The sequence below is a fragment of the Vespa crabro genome, chromosome 10 (genome assembly GCF_910589235.1).
Source record: "Vespa crabro chromosome 10, iyVesCrab1.2, whole genome shotgun sequence".
Classification (NCBI taxonomy): Eukaryota; Metazoa; Arthropoda; class Insecta; order Hymenoptera; family Vespidae; genus Vespa; species Vespa crabro.
Window position 1 is genome coordinate 5,949,492 of NC_060964.1, and position 21,097 is coordinate 5,970,588.

Consider the following 21,097-nt stretch of genomic DNA (forward strand, 5'->3'; position numbering starts at 1 on the left):
AAAAAAAAAAAACATTGAATAAAAACCGAATGTGACTTTTACAGATCAGAGATTCAAACTACGCTTGTGCGTAGCTGCTGGGGACAATTATTTACGTTGGGTCTTGCACAATGTGCATATACTTTGTCCCTTCCTAGTATTCTGACATCCATAATAAATCATCTACAAGCTAGTATCGCACAAGAAAAAATTACCGCTAGCAAAGTGAAATCCGTTACAGAACATATATGCAGATTGCAAGACTGTGTAAGTTCATTACACAAATTGCAAGTAGATTCCGTCGAGTATGCCTATCTTAAAGCCTTAACGCTCTTTAGTGCAGGTAAGATTATCGAATTAAATTAAGATGATAAGAGTTATATTTAATTTATTATTCATTTTTTATATTTTTAATAGATAATGTACTGGCTGGTATTTGGCGTAAAAAAGTTGAAGTTCTACAAGAAGCAGCGTGGACGGAATTACAACAACGAGTAGGATCTGATAGATTACCTCGTCTTTTATTAAAACTTGCACCTCTTCGTTCGATTAATCCTAGAGTGTTAGAAGATCTCTTTTTTGCAGGTCTTATTGGTAGGGTAAGCGTAGCTAGTGTAGTGCCTTATATTCTGACTATGCAAGATTGTAAACCAGAACCTGAAAGTCACATGGGGTGACAATTACTCTTAGTGCAATGTAAGTCGTGACCTGAAAAGGTGATATATTTATAAATTATCACAGGATGCTTATATAGTATATTTTTATATAAGGATTAAAAAAGAAGATCTATAGAGCAAAATGTATTTTTATATCGTGCAGATAACAGTTATTAAGTATCTTCCGATTGTAAAAAGAAAACATTTATTTGTGATATTCTCAAATATATTGTAATAATATGTTGTGCAAAACTAACTGAACTTTTGCAATAATTGTTTAGTATCCGTAAATTAATTATTTTGAAATACTACTTAAAGTAAGAGTGCCTTGCAATAATCTGTTATTTTAACATCAATCTTGTATGCTATATGCTCTATAGCAACTTCTTCTAAACTTGAGGTATTGTATGTTACATATTCATATTTTTTAAGGCAATATTATTTCATAACTTATTATTAGTAAGGGCATTGCCTCTTACCAAAGTAGTAGTTAATTTGTATTTTATGTTATAAGAATTACAATTTTATTTTATTATTAAAAATTTTCAAAGCAATTTCTCTCTTATCACATAATTTAATAAAGAAATTTCAAGTAAACACAAAAAAAAAATACTACATAATACATGATATCGGAGAAGTTCATATTTAAATTCAGACATTTTCTTTTCTCAAATATTTTCTAGTTTGTCTGTGTCACAGAGGTCATTACGAATTTTTAATCGAAAAATTTCAATATTATTATTAAAATTTTAATATTGGCAAATGAGAACGTGTGCCACTCGAACTGTTAAAAAAAAAAAAAAAAAAAGAAAAGAAAAGAAAATTTGTTGTAGATATTGTGATTGAATCAAACAAATAACTATGAAAGTGATCTAAATCATAGAGGATATTAAAAGATATATTTCAAAACATATAAGTTTTAAATAATTCAAATTCGAGAGATCAATATATCTCAAAACAAAAAATATATGACTTAGATCACTTTCATAATCATTGGCTCATATACGGTTCTCTTATTCGTATAAAAATAAGTGACTGATGACACTGCATTTTTTGCAATATAATTTTGTTTTTTTTTTTAAATCTATAACAAAATATTCGCTCAATATGTTTTCATAACATAATGTAAGAACAATTTTCTCTGAAGGTTCTTTGTTTTTTAATTCTTTACAATTATCGCAAAGTTCACACGAACTAGGTACATTGAACAAGTAGATTATTTTGTTTATAAAACAGACATACACACACACACACACACACACACACAGTGTTTTATTATTTTTATATATACATATATATATATATATTATATGTATATATATATATATGTGTATATGTATATATATAGTATTCTTATGAATAGCATAAATACTTAATGTAGGATTAAGAGAATTAGTGAATCACATATGTATTTACTTAATTACGTGTAAAAAATTTCATATTTTATTATTACATAATTGTCAAGCGAACAATCATATATCAAAATAGGCATAATTATAAATATTTTTATAAACATTATTTACATTTATCTTTTTGGAAAATTATGGTCTATTTCTTTTCTTTAAGATGAAAATAATATTTTAGATTTATAGAATATTTTTAGTAGACAGGGTGTTAAATATCATAATTGGAGATATATTTTCATCGAGAAATAAAGTCATAAAATATATTTTGAAAGCTCTATACGTATCAATACAATTTGTAATATACGATAGGCTTATTATTGTTAAATTATTCATACCATTAATGATGTCAATAATTACCTATCTTGATAAAAGAATGTTACTAAAATAATTGGATACAAAGTATTATATGACTACACTTCATAATATAGTATTAATAATTAGATAAAATGAGTCAGTATTGAAAATTAAAATAATTATCTGACATATTCTTATATAATATTAAAATATGTGAAATTTAACATATACAATTACTTTCATGCATTGTGAGATGTTGAAACAATATATCTTTATTATTAATTAATTGATAGACAATAAGAAGATTAATGGGGCAAAGCCAACAACAATGTATATATAAGAATGTGCCTATATATATATATATTTATATATATATATATATATATATATATATATATATATATATATATATATAAATATTTATATCGGTAAAAATTTTGTAATTAATACACGTAAGTAAGTAAGTGAATAAGTAAATAATTAACTAACTAATGAATTAACTAACTAACTAACTGACTAAAAATATAATTTTAAGATCAGAGAGACCTGAAATATTCGCGTTGCCTGTGCTCTCGTTTCTTTTGTTTTCTTTTCCTACGTTGATAAATTTTCTTTGTAAATATATATACATATATTAAACTATACATGTTCTCTCAAGTATATATTAAAATCATAAAAGAAAATAGGCGGATATTCGATAAGTGAAAGAAAAAGAGAAAATAAAAAATAAAGTAAGAAAGAAAGAAAGAAAGAAAGAAAGAAAGAAAAAAAAATTCAATAAAGTTTATATTATCTAATAAAATAGCCGTATTGTATCGTTCGTGCTATTTGACGGCTTTCCTTCCTTTGAATTTATCGATAAAATAATGTAACGCGTTCGTGATCGTCTCATATCGCAATTATATAAAAAGAAAAAAGCCTAAGATAATACATATATATATATATATATATATATATATATATATACATATATATATATATACATATTATGTTAGGTATATGTACGTATGTACGAAAAGAAAAAAAAACTTGGTCAATAATATCCATTATACCTTGGAGCAAGACCCGTCACGTGATTCGAATTTTCGCTCGAATTTTTCACGATGGGAATGACGCTATAGACTCTTGGAAGTGAAAGTTCTACGCGTCGTGAGAGGGAAAGAAAGAGAGAGAGAGAGAGAGAGAGAGAGAGAGAACGAGAAGAGGAGTGGGGGAAAGAGGTAGTATATCGTAAAAATACCATCGAATGAGTGAATAAGTGAGTGAGTGAGTGAGTGAGTAAGCATGTAAGTAAATAAATGCATAGAAGGAGAATGACTTCGAAGAGGGAGAAGAGGTGTAAGTAGTGTGATAGGTGAGAAACGGAAACAGGAAAGTAAAACTCAGAGTGAGGAACCCTATTGTCGTCAGGGGCCTGCCCTGTATAGATACGGCCCTGCGATCTGTGAGTCATATCCTAAGATTGCCTGTAGAGGCGCCTCGAAACCACTGCCGTCTCTCCTCTCTCCCCACTCCAACCCCCCTTGTTCTCCTATTCGTCGTCATCATCGTCGTTCAGTCATCTCTCTCTCTCTCTCTCTCTCTCTCTTCCCCCCCACTTCCTACAAACGTATGCGCATGCATATGTGGGGCTACTATGTGTGTGCGTATACGTGTATGTGTATTTTGTGAATCGTTTTTTCGTGCGCGAAGAGAGACGACGAAGACGACAACGACGACAACGACAACGACGACGACTACGACGACGATTCTGAACTTGTAGAAGTGGTGAGCGTGGAGATTCAACGAAGTATCATTCGGTAGTCAGTACCGGTCACATCGAGAACAAACGACGATTACGACGACGACGACAACGACAACAACGACGACAACGACGACGAGGACGACGACGACGACGAAGACGGTGGTGGAGTTCTATTATAGTATTCCCTTTCGCGCGTACACGCGATCATGAAAAGAAAAGTGTCGGATATATTTTGAATTGTTTCTCTCGTCGATAAAAACAAAAAAGAGAGATAAAAAAAGAGAAAGAGAGAGATAGAGAGATAGAGAGATAGAGAGAGAGAGAGAGAGAGAGAGAAAAAAAGAGAAAGAGTCCGAGAAAAGGAAAGAAAGAGAAAGACTATCGCGCGGGAGTCTGCATTAGATCATTTCTTTTCTTTTCTTTCCTTTTTTTTCTTTTTTTTTTTTTTTTTTTTTTTTTTTTTTAATTCAATTTATTACTTCACTCGTCAAGTGAACAATTTCTCGTGAAAGGACTTTCAAGAAAGAAGAAGGTGGAAGGATTGAACTTGTTTCGGTCGGTACCGTGCAGGTAGACAAGCTCGTTTCTCTTAAAGAAAAGCAAAGAAAGGAAAAAAAAAAAAAAATAATAATAAAAAAAGAAGAAAATAAAATAGAAAAGATTTTATATCAGATACAATCGAGGAAATAATATCACACGAGTTTGTATCTGTTTTCATTGTTAAAAAAAAAAAAAAAAAAAAAAAAAGAAAAAAAACGAAAAGAACGAGATGATATACGAGCGTTCGTCGTTGTCGTCATCGTCATCATCGTCATCATCGTCATCGTGTAATACGTGTACGTGCGTGTTTGTTATATGTGTTCGTATACGCGGGCGCGCCTTTCATCGTAACAAAATAGACGAATAAATAAATAAGTAAATTGATCGATCGATCGATCGATCGATCGATTAATCGATATATATATATATATATATATATATATCAATAAGTTAATCGACGAAGAGAAAAATAAATATACTCTTTGCGCGAGTGTATTCGTTAGTTGTATTGTGTTATTTCCTTCGTTCGTTCGTTCGTTCGGTTCTTTTCCCCCCCCCCCCTTTCGAGCGATTTATTTTTTCATTTGTTTTGTTTTGTTTTTTTTTTTTTTTTTTATTCTTCTTCCCATCTTGATCGATCGATTCAATCGAAGATCTGCAAAATGCAAGTACGTAAAGGATTGTTGTGAGTGGATTACACGTCATTTGAATTGTTTTCCCATAGAACGAATTTTATTAATCGAAGAACTCAAGTGAAACAGTGAAATATTTTCTATTATTGCAAGAACGTGAGATGATGCCAGCCAGAACGAAGTTATCCTTTTAATTTACATCTGTCGGGAAAATATCAATATTTCCAGTGAATTGAACGTAACACAACACATCGTACAAGGTAGAGATCGTTAAGAAAACAAATATCACACGACAGAGTATTCGTGCGAAAACAATGACGAAAGGTTATTAATTAAAAGGAAAAAGGGGAAAAAAAAGAAGGCAAGAAAAAAAGAGAAAGAAAAGAAAGAAAGAAAGAAAGAAAGAAAGAATTAGGCCCTCTTCCTCAACTCTTCGATTATTACTCTTTTGATCGTCGGATCAAAATGTCTCTTGAAATTTAAAATTCAAGGTAGATGCATACATACGTATATATATACATACGTCATATATATATATATATATATATATGTACATATATACACGCTTGTCTAATATCTCTCTGCTTCGTGCAAGCTCCTTCGCCATTCTGAATAATTTCTGCGACAATGTTCGATGAAGAAAAGTGCAATATGGTGGGAGTGAGTAGAAGGAGGGTTAAAGAGTGGGAAGAGCGGGTGGGGGTGGGGAAGAAAGGGAAACAGAAAGAGAGAGAGAGAGAGAGGGAGAGACAGACATATAGATAGATAGATAGATAGATAGAGATAGAAGACGAAAAGAGCTTACCTTTAAGCGGTATAATCATTTTATCTTAACATCACATCAGATTTGTTCTGATAATTTGATATAACTTTTTATAATTGTCGAAAGGCTCTTGCATAACGCGACAATGATCATGAAAGTATCTTCAGTCTCATTTTCGTTGAAAACGCGTAAACTTGAGAAACGTGTTTCTCGTTCCTTCGTTCGTTCATTTTGTTGAGTGAGCGCGCGCGCGCGCGTTAGCGTATACGACAACGATAGAGATAGAGAAACAGAAAGAGAGAGAGAGAGAGAGAGAGAGAGAGAGACAGGCAGACAGACAGACAGACAGAAAGAGATACGAACGTTTCCTGTTATTTTTTTTTTCTTTTTTTTTTCTTTTTTTTTTTTTAATAAGGAATTTTCAACGTAAAGGAACTGCGAATTGAGTTAGCGCGCCAATTCGATCTGACGACAGCGACGAGGACGATAACGACGTTTACGATTGGCTCGATTTTCTCTTTAGTTTTCAACTTGACGACGCACGGTTAAAATCGACTTTTTTTTTTTTTGACTCGCGCGCATTTAAAGTTTGTTTTTCCTTTGTTCCTTTTTTATTTTTCTCTTCGTTTTTTCTTTTCTTTTCTTTTTTTTTTTTTTATTTTTATTTTTGTTTTTAACAATTAGTTTAACCATCGAACATTAGTTTAGAGTGTGTAAACGTGTGCGGATGCGTGTTCGTTGCGTGCGTCTGCGGATGCGTGTGCTGCGTGTTTCGCGTGTTTCGTCGCGTGCGTACGTGCGTGCATCCTTTCTACTTTAGAAACGTGCCATCATCTCTTTCTCTGGAAAAGTGTCTACCATTTATTCATTCGAATTGGCTTTGTCGAAAAAAAAAGAGGCGGCGGGATTTTCAAATTTAAGCCTATCGAATATTTAACTGTTCTCTTTCTACTTAACTACGTACACATGCCGAAATCGGGTTCTAAGTGGAGGTTCTGGAGGTTTCTATCTTAACCTTGTTAAATTATATATATGTGTGTGTGTGTGTGTGTATGTGTATTTTATTCTCTTCGATCTATTTATTTTCTCTTTCTCTCTCTCTCTCTCTCTCTCTCTCTCTTTCACTCTGTCTATCTATTTCTTTTTCTTATGATATTAGTAAACCTGAAATACGAATCTTATCATTGATACATGTTTGATAAGCATTTATTTTTCTTCCTTTGTTTTTTTCTCTCCTTTTTTTTAATATATCCTTCATCGCGTCTATCAGTCGCGCGCGAAGTTATAGTAGGAAGAGTGAAAAGTTTAGCGTGAAAAATTGCAATTGATTTTTTTTTGTTTGTTTTTTTCCTTCCTTCCTTCCTTCCTTCCTTCTTTCTTTCTTTCTTTCTCGTACACATAATAACGTGCGTACATATTTACATGTTTATATAGAACTAACGCACCCTATTGTTTTCTCTGCAACGAAAGGCTCGTACGCATAATAATAAAATTTCATTTATCAAAGGTCCGATCGATTTTATCGCGAAAAACATTAGTATTATATACAACAGTATATATGTATATATATATATATACACACGTTTATTCAATATCCGACGTGCACATGTATGTCAGTAAACTAACATCGTACACGGTCGATTTACGTTCCTATCGCGACCGCAATGCCGCGACGCCGTTGAAACTATCGCTTTCTTATTGGTCGATACGTTATAACATCGAAAAGACGAGCCAATGGCGTGCCGTCGTGAATCGTTGCATTGCAGTTGTAACGAAACCCTTGGCGTTATGTATTTCCTCTTTTCTTTTCGTTTTCGTTTTCGTTTTCTTTCTCTTTTTTTCTTTTATTTATTTATTTATTCATTTATTTATTCATTTATTTATTTATTTTTTTCTTTTAAATTAAGATTCGTTATCAGAAATTTATTATTAATTCGACGAGATAATTGAACAATCTTATCACCGTCATTAAGACCAAATAAATTTATTATTTTTCCCATGACTTGCATTTTCTCTTAATGCTATTTTGTTTTCTATATCGTTGTTAAAAGTTATGTATATATACATATATATATATATATATATATATTTTCTTTTTTAACGATACGTTATGTAGTAGTTTATCGATCGCGCTAACGTTCTGTAAAATATACGCGATATCGTTAACATGATGAATATTTAATCGTTAACAAAAGTAGTTAGTTATTATATACGATCGATAGAAAGTTACTCGGAGATCGAATCAAACTCGTTGAAATATTATTCCTCGTCGATACATGAATATACACACATGATATATATATATATATACACATATGTACATTATATTGATATGTACATATGTATATATACTACGCATATTATATATATATATATATATATATATATATATATATATACTTTGTAGGATCAGGACCCCATACATAGGTCGAAGCGTGCGCCGAAACTGAGTTGCGATTTATGACGTAATTACACACTATCACTTTGCGCGCGCGCGCCATTGCGAGCGAATCATTTAACCGAGTCATGATACATATATCTATAAGTAATAAGCGTAATACGCTTATGCGTTCATTTCGATTCGTTATACCCTTGTTATATCCTTTGTTAAGCATTGTTAAACATTACGAAATAATTCATTTCACTTTTCATTTGTCAATTTGAAATATTATAAGAATCGATGATAGTCATTAGATTAGTCTAATGATATTTATTAGATGTATTCGTTGGAAATGATTAATAGGATAAACGATTTGAGAAACTTTATGTCATTGTTACAGCTGATCGTAATGATTATTAATTGTTTCGTTTTCTTTCTTTCTTTCTTTCTTTCTTTTTTTCTTTCTTTTTTATGTAGAAAGCAGAAGAGATCTCCTTTGGAACAGAAGAAGGAGGAAAAGGAGGAATCGAAAAAGTGCAAACGAAAACGTGAAGAGGAAACGAAGGAGACCGTGACGATAAGTCGGAAAAAAGACGAGACTACGAGTACGAGTAAGGATTGCAAAAGAAAAATGATGGAGAATATGTTAGCTAAGTGTGAAGCTCGGCTACCAAAAGTCACCCCGATTACCGACGATTACGAGATCAGTAATCACGTTTTGGGACTTGGTATTAACGGGAAGGTTGTACAATGTTACGACAAAAATACTAGGGAAAAGTATGCCCTCAAGGTGAGAATGATTCACCTTTATATATATATATATATATATTTTTTTTTAACCGATCTAAATTTTGCATAAATTTTTAACAGGGATTAATCTTTATATTATTTTTTTTTTTCGCTTTAATTACCAACGTCGATTGATTGTAGCAATAATTAAAATGCGTTCCCATTTCAATTGCGTTGTCAACACATTCTCCTTTTTTAAATTATGCACATCTAATGAAATGAAATTGTACAAGTTTCGTACATGTGTTCTTTGCTGGCTTCGTTTTTTTTTTCATTTACGTATATATATATATATATATATATATATATATATATATACATATATATATATGCATGTGTCTCTATGTACGTGTTCCTCTTGTTGTTATGCCAGCAACGTTCCTAGTCAAAGCGCAAAGGAATGATTAAGATAGTAAAAAAAGAGATACATAGATTGTATATTCGTTCTATGAGAGCCAACTCTTCTTACATGTTTATTTAGTTTCTTATTCTTCCTCGAAATATAATTTCAAATTGAAAGATGTTCTTTTTCAAAACGTTCGAAGAATCGAAATAGTGACTACTTTGTAGAAGAGAGAGAGAGAGAGAGAGAGAGAGAGAGAGAGAGAGAGAGGAGGGGGGAGGGGAGGAGAAAGAGAGACAGACAGAGAGAGATATCACGTGTCACGCATCATAGGTACTTATATATCACCCTGCGACCCCGTCTATTTTTGAAATACCAAAGCGACGACGTTACGAAAGGATGAGAATATTATTCGTTAAAAGGTGTTAAAAAGAAATCATTTCTTTTATTTTCTTTTATTTTCTATTATTCACTTTTATTTACTTTTATTTACTTTTATTTGACTTTCTTTAATATTTTTCTTTTTCATTATTTTACGATAAAAGTATTTTCTCGTTGAGAGGAGGCATCGATCTCGTAAAAGTTTACGTCCGATATATACACTTGGCCCACGAGGAGGTATGATCATAAACATCATCATCATCATGATCATCATCGACTAGCGATATCCAACGGGCGAGTCCAGACCGCGAGTCATCCTCTATTTATACCCAGTGATTTCCCATTCGGTCGGTACGAAGCTATACGGTTCGCGCGTCTTATCCTTTTGTTCTTATCTTTTATCATCAAAATTCAAATATACGAGTCCCTCTTCTTCTATTGTCCCCCGCCCCCCTCTCCACTTATCAAGCCTGTAAATGAACGCCCTTCCTCTTATTCACAAGAGATGACGTGTTTTTTTTTCTTTTTTTTTTTCATTTTTATAATCCCTCAATGATTCTCGATTTCTAATCAGTTAATTTCCAGATAAAAATTATTTCGTTAGATACGTTTAATACAACGTTAAAGAACTTACGTTTATACGTTTATACGTGTATATATATATATATATATATACGTATGTATGTATATATATATATATATATGTATATATATATATATATATATATGTATTGAACTTTGAAATTCTAATAAAACTTACGTAGAAGAATCGCGAAATGTCTAGTTCAAATATACATACATGCATACATATATAGATATGTAAGTAAATGCAGCTGGCAAAGGCATTCGTTCGACGTTTGCGGTACCAAGTCGGAATGGTCGATTTTGTTTAGAGATAATAAATATACATATACCGAGTGCCGATGACCGATTACACGAATCATGGAAAAATATTCATTCGTCGTACATGTGATATCGAGTAACAGATAGATTCTCGATTGCATCGCTTTCGATTTGAAGAATTAATTTATGAATATATATATATATATATAACGTTCGTTTATAAAACAAGAAATCGCGACAATCGATGTTCTTTCTATCTCTCTCTCTCTTTCTCTATCTCTATCTCTCTATCTCTATCTCTCCACGATTAACCGTTGCTTTTAAAATCCTTAAAATCGATTTCGTCATTGCTTGACGTCATGCCGTATGAATTCTTGGAAAGTATTTCGAAATAATATAATAAATCTGCCTCGAACTCTTCCGATATCTTTTAGTATTCCCCTTATAAGAGCAATGATTTTCAAAAATCTAAATTTAAAACATTGAAACAATTATACGATATTGATATTGATAGAAAAATTTTGATTATCGTAGAATTAAAAATTATTCAAAGTCTATTTCAATTCATAAGTAATTATCAAATGAATAATTATTCATTCGAATATTTTTTTCTTTTCCGCCCCACCCCCTCCCCTGAACTCGTATCATTTAAATAGACATACGATAATATTAAATATCCATTATCGTATGAAATTTTGAATTATTTATCGATCACAATTTTCTCTGACAGTTATTGTTTATGACTCATAAAAATTTTGAAAGTCTAAAATGTCTGAAATATAATATATATCACGTTACATAAATCTTCATGATGACGAATAAATGTAAGATGTAGATAGGTCGTGCGATTTCAAAGGGGCAAAAATAAAAAATATAAAAAATAAAAAGAAAAAAAAATTAGCAAAGAAAGAAACAAAGAATCTATCGAAATTTCGAGTTTCAATTTTTACCTTGATGACTTTTAAAGAAAATTAGACGTTTATGTCTTCTCTCTTTCTCTCTCTCTCTATATATATATAGAGTTTATGTACGTATAAGGAACGTTAGATATCGAATGCTTCGAATAGTTGCATAGGTTCGTGGCGAACCGATAAGTCAGAGATATATTGGTGCCTAAACAACGCGATGATCTCATGCTTTCCACTACCGAAATGGTTAATGGCTTTTCTGTCGGTTATCATCCCGTTTCTTAATTGAAAATATTTCAGGATCGTAAGGGCAATTCGGTAGGATCAAAACTATGATAAGAGACTACATTCTCGAGTTATTAATTACCTAATTAACCCTTCTCCCTATGGGAAAATTAATTTCGGATATGCTCGGTTACTTAAGCGAGACTCCGAGCTATGATACAAAATACATGTATCAATTTGTCGATAAGGAAAATGAAAATAAAGATAAGGAAAGGAAAAAAAAAAAGAAGAATAAAAATAAAAATATAACGAACGATATGAGAGAGAGAGAGAGAGACGCTATAATGTATTTAAAATTATTCAATTTTTTTTTTTCTTTTTTTTTTAACTCTGTATAAAATTGGTTTTATGTAATTTTTTTCTATTTTTTTCCTCTGACAAATACATTAATTTTATTATTTTACAGCTTAATGGAATATTTTGAAATTGTAACACGCGACGCTTTTTTTTTTTTTTTTTTTTTTTTTTTTTTTTTTTTTTTTTATGCAATTTTTTTTTCCTATACTCTATTTCCCCTTGACAAAAACATTAATTCTATTATTTTACAATTCGATCAAATTTTTTTGAAATTGTGACGCGTCTTTTTTTTTTTTTTTTTTTTTTTTTTTCTTTACAGCCACAAATATTTATTATAGCGAAAGAGTTAGTTCGAAAGGAGATATATGCGTATCTTAAAAAATTCAAATGTGACGATAAAAATTCAATATAGGAAATCAAAAATGAGAAAGAGAGAGGATCGGTCCGGAGGCGGTATATCGCGGATAATTGAAATTTACTGAAAGACTTTAAGACTTACCTATCATCTGCCATTTCCCACGGTGCAAATAAGTATCATCCTCGTTCATCGTTAGATACGATAATGATAATAATAGCTCTAATAAGACATAATGCGAGAGTTTCATAATCTTAATAAATCCTATTGGTTAAGTCGTCTAGTTAAATGTTCATCGCGATTCTAGATCATGAAAATTTTCGATAAATTTTATTGAGAAACGTCGAGCACATTCGAATTGCCGAGAAAAAAATCGATCGAGATTAGTTCTCCACTTCTTGTTATTGAATTGAAATGACAAATTGCTTTTGAATTTTAAATATCGTGTTTTGAATTATTCCAATGCGAATCTAGGTTTCCTTTTATCGTTTTGCTTTTTCGATATAAATCATGGATACCTGATAATATTTATAGATAGCAGTGGTAGTTAACGTTAAGGAAAAAAAAAACAAAAAAAAAAAAAATAGAATATGCAAATAAGTTTGTTAACTGGTCGTTTTTTTTTTTTTTTTGGTCTCATGTCACGGCACCGTCTGCAACCTACTTTTTCACTGTAAATTCGTCCTCGTTAATTGATTTCCGGCTGTAAGCCTTCAAACGACCGCCACTGACAAACTGCATACTGCGGTTTTACTTTTCGTTGTTTGTCTTGTAAATGCTTGACACAGTCTTGTTAATGCTTCTATATTTATACTTTCTACATTTAAGTATATAACATCCATATTTTATCGTGCATATTTTATTTTAAAAATGCGACGTTCGCAATTTTTATCAACATTCGAATATAATATTCATTACGTTAGATTCGTTATGTATAATTAATACTATCGTATATTAAAAAAGGAAAAGCGCATATGAAATGTTATTCGACAAAATGAAATATTGTTTATAAATATTTCAGAATAAAGGTGATATTAATTTTTATCAACAAATGAAACAAAGGCGATACTTTGAGAAACTTTATTAATCTCTTACGTTGTTACGTCAATGCGTCAAACTCTTTATCATTCTTTTTACAAAGTATAAACAAAACCGTAAAAAAACTTTGAGGATCGTTTTTTTCAAAACTGAATCAAATCATTTATCATTGTTTTTAAAGTTTGCAGAGATATTTTGCACTTCGTCGTGATTTGACAATGTTATTCCATCGATACTGATCAAGAAAGAAGAAGAAAAAAAAACGAGATCTATATGATTTTGTTTTTTTTGTTTTTTTTTTTTTTTTTTTTTTAAAGACAACGACGACGACGACGACGTCATTATCATCGTCGTTACGCGTTTCTTTTTATCGTTACCAGACGAGGACGACACCATTTTCGATCACGACGTTGACTTTGAGAACATATATAATTTAATCTTTGGTTAGATCAATGACGTTTTCATTTCGCAACTTGTTCGTTCGATTTATATGGTAATGTTAATGGACATGTCACTCGTCGACAAATGTTAATCTTATTATCAAGACTTCGATCGTTTTATGATCGACAGGTTTCTCATTTTTTTCTCTCTCTTTCTTTGACTGTTGATCTCTTTATTCTCTTTTACATACGTTGTATTTACTACCATCGACGAAGATAATGATGATGGCGTTATGGCGATGACGATGACGATGACGATGATTGACATCAATCGTAATAACGGCATAGAACTGAACTAGTTTAAAGTGTTGATATTGCATTGTCAATAAAACGTAGAACATCGTCAATTTTAATTAGGTATATATTTATATACCTAATTAAAAAAAATATATATATATATATATTATATATGTAAGCATATAGATATAAACTTTCTTAAGAAATATTCGATGAGAGTTCAATAGAAATGCGGAAGTTGAGAATGTACAGTTATGAATACATAAATGGTTGGAAAATACCAAAGGTATTAGAGTTAGAAGAAAGAAAAAAAAAAATATAATCGAAGTTAGTAAGAAATATTATAATAGTAAGACGAAGGAAGTAGCACGAGGTGTTAAAAACAATTCTATTAGTATTTAAAATTTTTTTCATAGAAATAAATCTTCGATAATGGATAGATAATTGTGTACTAAGTTGGAATCGGTAAAGAGAAGATGAAGTAATATTTTATTTGCAAAGTGTTTAGAACTGAATAATAATCATAAGGATTAATTTGACTCAAAGCAACGAAAAAAGAAAAAAAAATAAAAAGCGACCATTAGATGACGATATAGTGATCACGATATAGTAATAGATTTTGATAAAAATATTATGTTATTTATTTATTTATTTATTTTATTTATTTATTTTTTTTTTTTAACTTTTTCAAGCTCGCTTTTCTTCTTTATTATTCGTCAAATTATGATGACACATACGATTTCGTTTCTCATCCTTTCTACGCAATGAATTTTTCGTACATATCGAAAGCGTACTCTCATTATCACCGATGTTAACGTTATTTGATGACATATAAACAATCTGAATGAAAACCAGTTTCGACTTTCTTTCGATTTCAGAACGCGGAACGCGCAATAGCCTTTAAATATTATTTTTAGATCGGACATACGATGAAAATGTTATATTACAACACCCAAACGCATGGTAAACCGCGTGATTTCTTATCACATTTTTCTTTCATTCGATGTTAGATATCTTTAAGAGCGAAAAGTAAGTCTCTCTCTCTCTTTTTCTCTCTCTCTCTCTCTCTCTCTCTCTGTCTCTCTCTGTCTCTCTCTTTCTCTCTTTTTAGATTACAAAGTCTAGACATTTTACGTGACGCAAAATTAGATATATCGAAAATTATCGGCAAGAAACGCGTAAATTAAAGACTGTCCGTTTAACAGAGTCTCATAATTTATTCCTTCACATGTGTGCTGTAATAATAGATTTTAATTGCGAGAAAAATGTATCGTCCATCTTATCGGCGACATCACGTTCGTAAATCTTTCAAATAATTCACGTCGAGTCTCGCTCGATAATTTCAAGTCTCATTACTTCGTAAGCAATATATATATATATTTTTATAATATATATATATATATATATATATATATATAAACGATAATATTTAACAATCCGAAATTTTTATGCAATTTATTTCGTCAGTCTTACGCCGCACAATTTTTCGAATATTTTTTACGAATCGTCACTCTTCATGAAATCATCAATTCCTTTTCATAACGATATAAGGACTAATTTCATTTTGTTTTTAAATTATTGAAATCAAAATATATGTATGTATTAATTGTAGAGATAATTTTATTATTAAAAAATTGATTCGAAATTTAATATAATGACGAATATAAATGATTCAAGTGCTCGTCAAAAATTGATATACATGGAAAAATTTAATTATAATTATTCCGATGAGATAATGACCGAATTTCGAAAACGCATATATATATATTGTATATAAGGACAATTTGATAAATTCAAATTTTTCTTTTTTTTTTTTTTGATGTATAAATTACATTTTTTAAATGAAAAGAAAAGAAAAAAAGCCGCGAATTTTTCATATTGCCGTAAAAATCGTAATAGCCGCAGTATTAATGTATTGCCATAAAAATGAACATTTTAAATAATAATTTGAAATTATTTAAGTAGATAATTTCTTGATATATAAAGAGAAATAAGGAGTACGAAGTTGGTGTTACGAAGTATAAGAGGAATGCTGTTTTCTTATACGCACAGACTTCTTCGAGTCATGTACTACCTTGCGTTCTTTATTTCTTCGAATGTGTGAATTGCATTTGCATGCATTTTTCATAGGCACATGTCATAACTAGAAAAACGTATCATATGCGCAGGGATTCCTAGCATAGATCGCACAGATGCGTATCATTATAAATTCGAAGACGATATTAAATTATTTGAATTGTACAACATCAGAAATACATACATACGTGTGTGCGTGCGTACGCGCGCGCATGTGTGTATACGTGTGTATGTATGTGTGTATACAAGCCTCTTATAATTAAATATTATTTCTAAGTATCTTTTCTAACGGAATAAATTAAATAAAGATTAGTCATAGCAATTGAAAAATTCCGTATCATCGATGATGAATTCTTTTTTTTTTTTTTTTAAACTGTTTAATCTCTTTTTACTCCCCATCGATATAATTTACTTTCTTAGTAAATACATTTGTATAATACTTGTAAGATAGTCATTTATCAAATCGTATGTTTGTTTATTCTTATTTTTTACACCATCGCGCATCTTTAAGTTTACATTGGCGATTACGTTGGTTTGTTGGAAATAGCTTAGGAGATAAAAAATTACCGCTCTCTCTCTCTCTCTCTCTCTCTCTCTCTCTCTCTCTTTCTCTATCCCTCGAGAAAAAGAATTCTGCTAGTGACGTCGATCTTTCTGATAAATAGATTATAACAAGGCGATTATAGGAAAGGAGTCTTATATATTTCTTTTTCTTTTTTTTTCTTTTTTTTTCTTTTTTTTTTCCCCCTTTTATTCCTCTTACAATAGCGATCTTCAAATTCCAAGAACTTTTAATATTAATCACGTTGAGAATGTTAAATCCATTATTGTATTACGTTAATAATGTATTAAATATTAATTGTTTCCCGTATAACACAGATATTTTCTTGTTTCAACAGGTTTTACACGATTGTGTTAAAGCGAGAAGAGAAGTTGAATTACATTGGAGGGCATCCAATTGTAGACATATTGTCCAAGTAAAGGATGTATATGAAAATTCGTATAGTGGAAACAAATGTTTACTTGTGGTAATGGAATGGTGTGTAATAATCAAAAAAATTATTTATCATAACAGATTTCAATAATTATTTAATTATTCTATTTCGATCTATTAATTGATTTATTACAATTCGTTTATAGTATGGAAGGTGGTGAATTATTTCAAAGGATTCAAGATCGACAGGACAGTGCTTTTACGGAAAGAGGTATATATAAGAAGAAATAAAAAATTTCAATGTCTCTTCCTTTTTCTTTTTATAATATAATTTATATGTATATATGTATATATATATATATATATATGTATTTACAGAAGCTGCACAAATAATGTATGAAATATGTGTAGCGGTAAAACATCTGCATGATATGAATATTGCTCACAGAGATCTCAAACCGGAAAATCTTTTATATTCCAAACCAGGTAAATGAAAAATTATAAGCGCAAATTAGTTCTTTTTTTTTTTCTTCTAAATTGTGTACTGATTGAAATTTCAATTGATTTCATTTCATTTTATAGATAGTACGGGAATTTTAAAACTAACTGATTTTGGATTTGCCAAAGAAACACATATGAAGGATACATTACAGACTCCTTGTTATACGCCATATTATGTTGGTAAGTAATTTTATATATTTATATATATATAAATTTTATGAAAAAATTTGTATATGTTATTTTGCAATGTTTAGCTCCAGAAGTTCTGGGACCAGAAAAATATGATAAAAGTTGCGATATTTGGTCGCTTGGTGTAATAATGTATATACTGTAAGTGAATTTCTCATGTTAAATGCAATAAAAAAAAAAAAAAAAAAATAAAAAAAAAAAGCAAATCCTAATTTATAAACGTTTATAAAATTCGCTCGTAAAACTTTTCGTTAAATTCATAGATTATGCGGCTTTCCACCATTCTATAGTAATCATGGTTTGGCGATATCACCTGGAATGAAAAAAAGAATTCGATTGGGTCAATATGATTTTCCTGCTCCAGAATGGTCCAATGTAAGTGTACAAGCTCGTGATCTCATTAAAGGAATGTTATGCACAGATCCAGCACAAAGATTGCAGATAGACGAAGTGATGCGCAATAAATGGATTGCCGTAAGTTGAATTGTTCTAATTTTATGTTTAGGAAATTAAATCAATATAATTATGAAAATGATTTGAGTCATTTCTGATATTATTAGAAACTTGTAAAAGATACATTTTATCACATTTTATTATATGTTTACATTTAACATTATATTTAATATATGTCTCGATTAATTGAAAATCGTTTGATAATTTTTTTTTTTTTTTTTTTTTTATACATAAAATAATCATATATATATATATATATATATATATATTTATTTATTTATTTATTTTATCTATAGAAATATACAGAAGTGCCTCCTACGCCTTTGCACACTGGTCGTGTACTAAGGGAAGGTGAAGAACTTTGGCCCGAAGTACAAGAAGAAATGACCCGTTCTTTAGCTACAATGCGGGTAGATTATGATACAGCAAGTCTTAAACAACTCGATCATACGAATAATCCATTATTAAACAAACGTAGACGCGCTAAACAATCAAGCGCTATTCCACCTACCGCTAATCCTACTCCTGCTTCCTAGGAGGATGCTGTAAGGACCAGACACAACTGGCATTTTTTGATACGCAGATGCATTAGATATAGCATTATTACAATGCGGATTGTTTTTTGACGACTTGCATCATCATGCAAAGGAAACAAACTTGCAAAATAAATTATTATTTAAAGAAAAAAGAAAAAAAAAAAAACTGTGTGCATATGAGTGCACATATACCATCTATACGTGAAAGGATTACATGCGCTATTGCCCAATATATCAAGAGTTTTCTTTTCGTTTTCTTTTTTTTTCTTTCTTTCTTTCTTTTTTCTTGTCTTTTTTAATCATCGTAAAATTTTTAATGTTAATTATTTGTACAATTGTTGTAAAAAATATTTTAGAAAAGTTTCTTTTTAATCATAGACACAATAATGAACTTTTAATATCACATTATTCTTGGGCAATAATAGCATGTATCCATCCATCATAATTCAATCTGTTTTAACAATTTATAAATATTTTCGAAACGATAGATAAATATGGCCTGATCAAAATTATTTTAAACGTTAATATTCTAAACGAAAGTAAAGAGTATAAAAAGAGAAGTTATGAGTAAAAGAAAAAAAAAAAAAAACAAAAAAAGAGAGAAAAAAAAATAAAACAAAAAAGAATAATAATATACAATACTTGTCGAAGAACTAATAAGGTATGTGTATAATTTCATTTGATAAACATTTTTCTAACGATATATTTACGCGATTACGCATCAACGATATATACATACATTAATTGCTGAAACTTAGTACAAATTATTCAATTTTATAAATTTTTCGTTCTATAACATATAATCTTTTACAATGGCCTAATCATATATATATATCCTGGAAAAAGCTTTGAGTGATTGAATGTAGAGTAATAAAGAGCACACAGGTTTATTGACAGTGAGTATTTATGTTCGTAATAATAGATGGCATTTTAAAAATAATATGTTAGTGTTATATATGTAATCATGGTATAATATATATTCGAACATAATATCTCTTTACAAATTTAAATTCATTTATTATAATATAATTATGACAACAATTTACATCACTTCATTTTAAACCGTCCAAACTGCAAAGTGTTAGAAACAGAAAATAATATCAAATTAGATATTGTTAAATATCATATCGCATTAGTACGAAATTAATTTATATTGATCGTAAAATGATAACGAGATTCTAGGAAAAAGTATTCACTGAATGGTTAAAAGTCAATGTAATTACTTGATAAAATAATAATTAATCAATTTGTTCAGATGCTTAACACTGATCTTATTAACATCTCACTATTCTATGAATATTTTCGCCTGTATACACGAATTTATTGTTCCTCTCTTCGACATTTCACTAAAGTTTTAAGAATGAATAAAACCATATAGCATTGAAAATATATTAGAACAATAATAGAGAATAGAATTATATAAAGTATAATACTTTAAAGAGTATATTTTTACCAATATAAAAAATATTACTTTAAATATATATATATATAATAATCGTAATGTTGGTAAACTAATATACTTGAAAAATTAAAGTGATCAAATAAAAATATAGATTTTACTTGATTATAGCGAATAATGTGTGTATAAATTTGATTATATTTTATATAAATAAATTTAGTATAAAGTTTTAGAAAAAAAAAAAAAATCAATATATCGTCAATCAATAACTAAATATTAAGAAACAGAGTATAGATCAGACTGTTTATTTAGAAGTGACTGATATCTATTAAAAGTGTAAATATTCTTTAGGATATATAAAATTTGTAGTTGAGAAAACTGTTCGTAATATCATTGATTTATAGAATTTATTCAGGGTGGTGCTACTATCTTCAAATATTAAAGATATTATAAAAAATTATGAAAGCAAATTTTATTAAAAAAAAGAAAAAAAGAAAAAAAGAAAAACTTGTTTAATAAGACAGACGATATAAAGTTATTAATATCATGATTATACTGGCCTTATAAACAATTGTCCTAAATTATGACCTTATTAATTCATACTTGTTCGATTACAAGAAGAATCACGAATTGGATGATAAAATCGTATTTTTATAATGAATACTGATTTGACATGCATTTATGAAACTCGACAATAAA

General features: G+C 29.7%; 2 protein-coding genes across 15 annotated transcripts in view; both read left to right on the top strand.

Moving 5' to 3' along the window:
- Positions 1–2,979, top strand: part of LOC124427671 (orphan steroid hormone receptor 2) — an 11,934-nt gene extending 8,955 nt beyond the window's left edge. For all 6 annotated transcript variants that reach the window (XM_046970888.1, XM_046970884.1, XM_046970885.1 and 3 more), the window contains 2 exons: positions 45–322; positions 397–2,979. In XM_046970888.1, coding sequence (XP_046826844.1) covers positions 45–322; positions 397–656 — 538 coding nt within the window. In that variant the 3' untranslated portion in view covers positions 657–2,979. The remainder of the gene's footprint in view (positions 1–44; positions 323–396) is intronic.
- Positions 2,980–3,971: 992 nt separating this feature from the next.
- On the top strand, positions 3,972–20,858 carry LOC124427251 (MAP kinase-activated protein kinase 2). Of its 9 annotated transcripts, none has more exons than XM_046969899.1 (10): positions 3,989–4,102; positions 5,344–5,511; positions 8,872–9,184; positions 17,286–17,425; positions 17,527–17,591; positions 17,699–17,806; positions 17,903–18,001; positions 18,076–18,151; positions 18,274–18,484; positions 18,760–20,858. In XM_046969899.1, the coding sequence occupies exons 3-10, from the start codon at positions 9,026–9,028 to the stop codon at positions 18,997–18,999; spliced, it is 1,098 nt and encodes a 365-aa protein (XP_046825855.1). In that variant the 5' UTR covers positions 3,989–4,102; positions 5,344–5,511; positions 8,872–9,025; the 3' UTR covers positions 19,000–20,858. The 9 variants fall into 9 exon arrangements, with proteins under 9 accessions (XP_046825856.1, XP_046825855.1, XP_046825851.1 ...); XM_046969895.1 differs by lacking the exon at positions 3,989–4,102 and adding an exon at positions 4,109–4,649; XM_046969897.1 differs by lacking the exon at positions 3,989–4,102 and adding an exon at positions 4,656–4,994.
- Positions 20,859–21,097: the final 239 nt, after the last annotated feature.